The sequence below is a fragment of the Ascidia mentula genome, chromosome 6 (assembly GCF_947561715.1).
Source record: "Ascidia mentula chromosome 6, kaAscMent1.1, whole genome shotgun sequence".
Classification (NCBI taxonomy): domain Eukaryota; kingdom Metazoa; phylum Chordata; class Ascidiacea; order Phlebobranchia; family Ascidiidae; genus Ascidia; species Ascidia mentula.
The window spans coordinates 20842352-20850435 of record NC_138571.1 but is presented as its reverse complement, the minus strand read 5'-3'; the positions used below and the strand labels follow the sequence as shown (position 1 = coordinate 20850435).

The following is an 8084-nucleotide window of genomic DNA, read 5'->3' as shown; positions in this document are numbered from 1 at the left end:
AATTATACAAGAAATACTTCCGAGTGTTCGACATTACAATTTGCAGCAATGCTCTACTTGCCTTTCCAGCAGTGGTGAAAGAGTTGATGTAGATTTCGCATGTTGCGCCACCATAGCAGTTAATCACAGTGACCAGGTTGTGGCGGATGCCACCCTTGAATTCACTGAAGCGTGATAAGTTTTGCTTTTAGTGTTGCCATTTTCTGCGTGTCTCGAAACAATTAAGCGTTTTCTGGCAACGACGCGCATTCAGAAAATACACGTTACGAAGCACCCGCTTTAATTGGTGACCCCTGACGTTTGAGGATATGGAAGAAACTCCTGCCATGCACGCAGTTGCTATGAAACTGCCAACGTTTTGGACACAGCAACCAAGAATATGGTTTCAGCAAGCAGAAGCCCAGTTTGCGCTACGAAGCATTTCTGCTGATGAAACGAAATATTTTTACGTTGTTTCGTCCCTGGATCAAGCAAGCGCCGGTAGACTATTGGATTTATTGGAAAACCCACCGGATCACGATAAGTACAATTACCTAAAGCAACGTTTGATAAACACTTACGACTGCTCAGATTATGAAAGAGCGCATAAACTGTTACATGCATCTGAACTTGGAGACCGATCTCCAGCAGAATTAATGGATGAGATGCTGTCATTGTTAGGCCGTCATAAGCCGTGTTTCCTTTTTCGTTATATCTTTCTGCAAAGGATGCCCGAAGAAATACGAATTATACTCGCAAAAGAAGATTTTGACGACCCACGTGTTTTTGCACGACGTGCTACCACTCTTTGGCAGGCAAGAAGCGAGGAGCGCCACGCGTTCACGGCTGTCGCAAAGGTAGACAAGCGCAACATGCTCGCGGCGTCTCCACGTGCATCGACACGCACTGCAGCAAATCAGAGACTTTGTTTTTACCATCAGCGCTTTGGTGAAAAGGCAAAGAAATGTCAACCTCCCTGCAGTTTCCAGGGAAACTCGTCAGCCGGCCGTTGTTAGTTACTTCATCGGCCGGCAAAGCTCATAACCTTTTTCACATTTGGGATCAAACCACTCGTCGTTATTTCTTAGTTGATACAGGCGCCGAGGTAAGCGTTTTTCCGGCATCACGTCTTGCTCGTCAACAGCAAGCTAAAGGAATCAAGTTAATTGCAGCTAACGGCAGCAGGATTAATACTTTTGGGGAAAAGGTACTCAACTTGGAACTCGCAGCTGGCAAATTTCGTTGGAAATTCATACTTGCCGCTGTATCGCAACCTCTTCTGGGAGCCGACTTTCTGCGTGCACATTCCTTGCTGGTAGACCTACGCCACAGTTGCCTTGTTCATTCAACATCATTCGTCAGCATTCCTATAAAGGCCACAAATGACAAATCGTCGCGCATTTGCAAATTGACCACATCCACTGAAGATTTTACAAGACTTCTCTCACGATTTCCGTCTTTAACTGCACCGAAGTTTTCCAGCATTGTACCCAGACACAAGGTCCAGCATCACATTTGCACAACTGGACCACCGGTTCATGCAAAGGCACGTCGTTTATCCCCCGAAAAGCTTGCAATCGCTAGAGCGGAGTTTGCCAAGATGCTTCAAATGGGTATCATTCGTCGTTCATCCAGTCCTTGGGCCGCACCACTACATATGGTTCCAAAGCCATCAGGTGAATGGCGCCCCTGCGGTGACTACCGCCGCCTAAATGTGTCCACCCAGCCAGATCGCTACAGCATTCCGCACATCCAAGACTTCACATCGCGGTTGTCCGGCTCCACGATATTTTCGAAGATCGACCTAGTTCGGGGCTACCACCAGGTCCCTGTTGCCGAGAAAGACATCCAAAAAACTGCTATCATAACTCCGTTTGGACTGTTTGAATTCTTAAGAATGCCTTTTGGTCTGAAAAATGCAGCCCAGACTTTTCAACGGCTTATGGACCAGGTATGTCAATCATTACCATTTGTTTTTGTTTACCTGGACGACATACTGGTGGCCAGCAGTTCCCCAAGTCAACATAAATTACACCTAGAACAGCTTTTCCGCCGCCTGCAGGAATGCGGCCTTTTAATCAAATTAAACATTATGACATTGTTGTTTTCAGTACTTTCAGCATTGGCGATGAAGGAAGTTCTTACACAATTACTATATCCGGATATTCGGGGAATATAGGAGATTCCATGACTGGGCACCACAATCTAAACGGGATGAGATTTTCAACACGCAACAGAGACCGTGATACGTGAGTAATAATGATACAACGTGTCTGATTATATTTCTGTTTTACTAACGAAGTAAATCGAGTTGTTTTAATAAAGATGAAATGCATTTCCTCAAATAGTTGATTTTCGTTGACAAAGTTAACCGCCTACCCTAAATCAACAATTGTAAAAATCAATTGCTCTGAAACAGGCGGTTGCGTTAAAGTTTTAGTTAAACACAAGTTTTAACTGAGTTTAAATCAGTTGTAACACAGAGTTGTTGACAACCGACTTAATTATAATTGCAGGTATGGAGGTAATTGTGCTGTGACTGATGGTGGAGCTTGGTGGCATCGTAGTTGTTCAGATGCCCACCTCAATGGTCCGTGGTCGAGAACTTCTACTGATTACAACACTATGAGTTGGTATTATTGGAAAAACTCATGGAGCGGAATAATGAGTTCTAAGATGAAAGTGAAATGCGAATAATTGTTGGGGAGGTTTAAGTGACGAAAATTAACATTGCGTCGTTAGTTACCATGGCAACGTCGTGTTAATTGACAATTATTGACAGACATTGTAAATACTTTCACCAGTTTTGATAAAGGCTTTAAATCGTAAATAACAGGAAAGCAATTATACCGAACCGAATTTATTTCACAAATCCTTACAGTTTTTGTGTTAGTAGCGAAAACTTTGCCATTTTGCATGTTTGTTATTATCATGGTATTTGTAGGGCGTTACTTAAAACGTCTACACAAATAATAACACTGACGTATATCTGACTCCTGATAAAAAGGCTGCTATCAAACCCACAGTCAATCGATCAGTTTAATATATAATAAACAAGCGCACGAGGATTAACACGTTACAAACCACGCGTACAAAATGTCTCTGTCCTATATGTCCTTTGTCCTCTGTCCCTTCGTATCTTTTTTACGCAAAAGACATGTGGCCTATATAGAAAATGCATACCGGGTTATTTGAGTTCGGATTACCACGTGACTCATTTGAAAAGGCGGCTTGTTGCTGGAAGTGTCAACGAACGAATAGCACGTTCGCCGTAAATGAGGTAAACTTGGTTTACAGCGTGATTATTATCCGACGTTAATAAAAAAACGGTTGATGCCAGAAAAAAAACAACATAATAATTGCAAATATGACGTCGACACTACTTATTATTACATTCTGTGTGTTTCGGATGGCACTTCTTCCATAGAATTATGTCAACGTGTCAATTAGATATTGACAACATATTCCGTTTTATCATTCCTTGTATATCATGTCGTTGTTGTAATATCGCATGCAACCGTTTCCATGCTTTATGTTGATAATCCATGTAAATATAAACATTGATCCATCAGATTTGACAGTTGATTTCTGATTCGAGGATGTCAGTAAATTTGATTCAGTTCATTTTGGCTTTCTCTGATAAACCCCAAAATACAGTCACGCCAATTCACCCCAAATATTTACAGAAATGTGCGGATATCGCGGCGCCATTTCTCCGACTTATGGGAAAGGTTTTATGTGAGGGTAAATTGTGTAACAAGGTTTCTTGTCAACACCCAGGTCCTCATTGCAGCCCAAATGATGACGTCACGGCCGTGGGCTTTCGAGTGGCGTCTGTCACGTGTTTCATTTGTGTTGTTGTTTTTGTCTGTTCAGTTACCTGCCTCCCTCTGCGCACACGTTGCTGCAACTCATTCTTACTTGGCACTGATGATGAACACAGTGGTGTTTGAAACGTTTGCTTCGGCATGAGTAGCATACTAGCTTTGGCTTTCCTTTACAAATCATTTTCTTGTCACCTCCCAAGGTTAGACCTTATACACTCTTGTGTAATAACCAAACTTAACGCAGCAGTTTGTGGAGGACACAGACGCGTCTGATGCGTCTGCCGGTTGCATTCCATGGCAGAATGTAGATGGCATGGAGAGAGTGAAGTTTTGTAGAATTGATTCCTGAACTCGAAATAAATTACTCGATAAATAGAATTTCCAGTCACCGAAAACCTGCGCCGATATCGCCAGAGTGAGAAGGGTTTGACCGAACTGCGCGTCGTGATTTTCAACTTTAAACAAGTAGGATCCGTATCCGGGCCACCGACGTGCAAGGTTAACATATTCAGCCTGAAACAAATTGTTGAGATAAAAGGAATTAGACGGAATGAAGAGAACGCGAAATATGCTGAACATAAAATTATGCGAATAATATTTAAACATCAAGCACCCAAATACAATGCCAATAAATATCAACCACGGGCAGAGATGCACCGACATCCAATAACACAAAACTCCAGTCTTATTGTTTAGTGAGATTATTGTGATACTGACCACGGCGTCTTCTTGCGGCATTCCTCTCAATCTCCTCCATCTACATTTGGTAGTCAGATGCAAACGACATGATTTTGTAACACCCCAAGTTTCCATGTTTGATAAAAAATTCAAATATTTTAAATATTTACGAAATCTACTTTGTACGATAATATTTTTATTTTCTTCTTTGAGCTGTGTGACCAATTTCTTGCAACGAATTTGTAACTAGACTTCTCAAATAAAGTAAAAAGTTCGAACGGCAACTTACTGTTCGAACTTTGCAACGATATCAGCGAGGAAAGTGTTTGGTTCAATCGCTCTGTCAACATCGCCCTTGTGTTCGAATAATGCGAACGTGTTCTTATTCCCTTCCACGTTCATTCCATGCTGGAGTTTCTGGACAACCTGAACACCAAAGTTGGACGTAAACTGTCTAAAGTAACTCCTCTAATTTAAAGTAAAAATATTTTGTAACTAAAACAACGAAACGCTTCTGAACACATAAAAATGCAGAACATAATTTAATAACAAATATTGAAAAAGAAGCATGTTTGCCACCAACCAACAAAACCGGATCATCAGAAGAAAATACAATTCAAAATTATACAAGAAATACTTCCGAGTGTTCGACATTACAATTTGCAGCAATGCTCTACTTGCCTTTCCAGCAGTGGTGAAAGAGTTGATGTAGATTTCGCATGTTGCGCCACCATAGCAGTTAATCACAGTGACCAGGTTGTGGCGGATGCCACCCTTGAATTCACTGAAGCGTGATAAGTTTTGCTTTTAGTGTTGCCTTTTTCTGCGTGTCTCGAAACAATTAAGCGTTTTCTGGCAACGACGCGCATTCAGAAAAATACACGTTACGAAGCACCCGCTTTAATTGGTGACCCCTGACGTTTGAGGATATGGAAGAAACTCCTGCCATGCACGCAGTTGCTATGAAACTGCCAACGTTTTGGACACAGCAACCAAGAATATGGTTTCAGCAAGCAGAAGCCCAGTTTGCGCTACGAAGCATTTCTGCTGATGAAACGAAATATTTTTACGTTGTTTCGTCCCTGGATCAAGCAAGCGCCGGTAGACTATTGGATTTATTGGAAAACCCACCGGATCACGATAAGTACAATTACCTAAAGCAACGTTTGATAAACACTTACGACTGCTCAGATTATGAAAGAGCGCATAAACTGTTACATGCATCTGAACTTGGAGACCGATCTCCAGCAGAATTAATGGATGAGATGCTGTCATTGTTAGGCCGTCATAAGCCGTGTTTCCTTTTTCGTTATATCTTTCTGCAAAGGATGCCCGAAGAAATACGAATTATACTCGCAAAAGAAGATTTTGACGACCCACGTGTTTTTGCACGACGTGCTACCACTCTTTGGCAGGCAAGAAGCGAGGAGCGCTACGCGTTCACGGCTGTCGCAAAGGTAGACAAGCGCAACATGCTCGCGGCGTCTCCACGTGCATCGACACGCACTGCAGCAAATCAGAGACTTTGTTTTTACCATCAGCGCTTTGGTGAAAAGGCAAAGAAATGTCAACCTCCCTGCAGTTTCCAGGGAAACTCGTCAGCCGGCCGTTGTTAGTTACTTCATCGGCCGGCAAAGCTTATAACCTTTTTCACATTTGGGATCAAACCACTCGTCGTTATTTCTTAGTTGATACAGGCGCCGAGGTAAGCGTTTTTCCGGCATCACGTCTTGCTCGTCAACAGCAAGCTAAAGGAATCAAGTTAATTGCAGCTAACGGCAGCAGGATTAATACTTTTGGGGAAAAGGTACTCAACTTGGAACTCGCAGCTGGCAAATTTCGTTGGAAATTCATACTTGCCGCTGTATCGCAACCTCTTCTGGGAGCCGACTTTCTGCGTGCACATTCCTTGCTGGTAGACCTACGCCACAGTTGCCTTGTTCATTCAACATCATTCGTCAGCATTCCTATAAAGGCCACAAATGACAAATCGTCGCGCATTTGCAAATTGACCACATCCACTGAAGATTTTACAAGACTTCTCTCACGATTTCCGTCTTTAACTGCACCGAAGTTTTCCAGCATTGTACCCAGACACAAGGTCCAGCATCACATTTGCACAACTGGACCACCGGTTCATGCAAAGGCACGTCGTTTATCCCCCGAAAAGCTTGCAATCGCTAGAGCGGAGTTTGCCAAGATGCTTCAAATGGGTATCATTCGTCGTTCATCCAGTCCTTGGGCCGCACCACTACATATGGTTCCAAAGCCATCAGGTGAATGGCGCCCCTGCGGTGACTACCGCCGCCTAAATGTGTCCACCCAGCCAGATCGCTACAGCATTCCGCACATCCAAGACTTCACATCGCGGTTGTCCGGCTCCACGATATTTTCGAAGATCGACCTAGTTCGGGGCTACCACCAGGTCCCTGTTGCCGAGAAAGACATCCAAAAAACTGCTATCATAACTCCGTTTGGACTGTTTGAATTCTTAAGAATGCCTTTTGGTCTGAAAAATGCAGCCCAGACTTTTCAACGGCTTATGGACCAGGTATGTCAATCATTACCATTTGTTTTTGTTTACCTGGACGACATACTGGTGGCCAGCAGTTCCCCAAGTCAACATAAATTACACCTAGAACAGCTTTTCCGCCGCCTGCAGGAATGCGGCCTTTTAATCAAATTAAACATTATGACATTGTTGTTTTCAGTACTTTCAGCATTGGCGATGAAGGAAGTTCTTACACAATTACTATATCCGGATATTCGGGGAATATAGGAGATTCCATGACTGGGCACCACAATCTAAACGGGATGAGATTTTCAACACGCAACAGAGACCGTGATACGTGAGTAATAATGATACAACGTGTCTGATTATATTTCTGTTTTACTAACGAAGTAAATCGAGTTGTTTTAATAAAGATGAAATGCATTTCCTCAAATAGTTGATTTTCGTTGACAAAGTTAACCGCCTACCCTAAATCAACAATTGTAAAAATCAATTGCTCTGAAACAGGCGGTTGCGTTAAAGTTTTAGTTAAACACAAGTTTTAACTGAGTTTAAATCAGTTGTAACACAGAGTTGTTGACAACCGACTTAATTATAATTGCAGGTATGGAGGTAATTGTGCTGTGACTGATGGTGGAGCTTGGTGGCATCGTAGTTGTTCAGATGCCCACCTCAATGGTCCGTGGTCGAGAACTTCTACTGATTACAACACTATGAGTTGGTATTATTGGAAAAACTCATGGAGCGGAATAATGAGTTCTAAGATGAAAGTGAAATGCGAATAATTGTTGGGGAGGTTTAAGTGACGAAAATTAACATTGCGTCGTTAGTTACCATGGCAACGTCGTGTTAATTGACAATTATTGACAGACATTGTAAATACTTTCACCAGTTTTGATAAAGGCTTTAAATCGTAAATAACAGGAAAGCAATTATACCGAACCGAATTTATTCCACAAATCCTTACAATTTTTGTGTTAATAGCGAAAACTTCACCTTTCTGCATGTTTGTTATTATCTTGGTATTTGTAGGGCGTTACTTAAAACGTCTACACAAATAATAACACTGACGTATATCTGACTCCTGA

General features: G+C 42.2%; 2 protein-coding genes across 2 annotated transcripts; both read left to right on the top strand.

Annotated features, from left to right (window-relative positions):
• The first annotated feature begins 308 nt into the window (after positions 1 to 308).
• LOC145907431 (uncharacterized) lies at positions 309 to 2507 on the top strand. Its single transcript, XM_082994842.1, has 3 exons — positions 309 to 990; positions 1068 to 1930; positions 2496 to 2507. Exons 1-3 carry the CDS (start codon positions 309 to 311, stop codon positions 2505 to 2507), a joined length of 1557 nt encoding a protein of 518 aa, XP_082850968.1.
• Positions 2508 to 5413: 2906 nt separating this feature from the next.
• On the top strand, positions 5414 to 7612 carry LOC145907429 (uncharacterized). The gene is made up of 3 exons (XM_082994841.1): positions 5414 to 6095; positions 6173 to 7035; positions 7601 to 7612. Exons 1-3 carry the CDS (start codon positions 5414 to 5416, stop codon positions 7610 to 7612), a joined length of 1557 nt encoding a protein of 518 aa, XP_082850967.1.
• Positions 7613 to 8084: the final 472 nt, after the last annotated feature.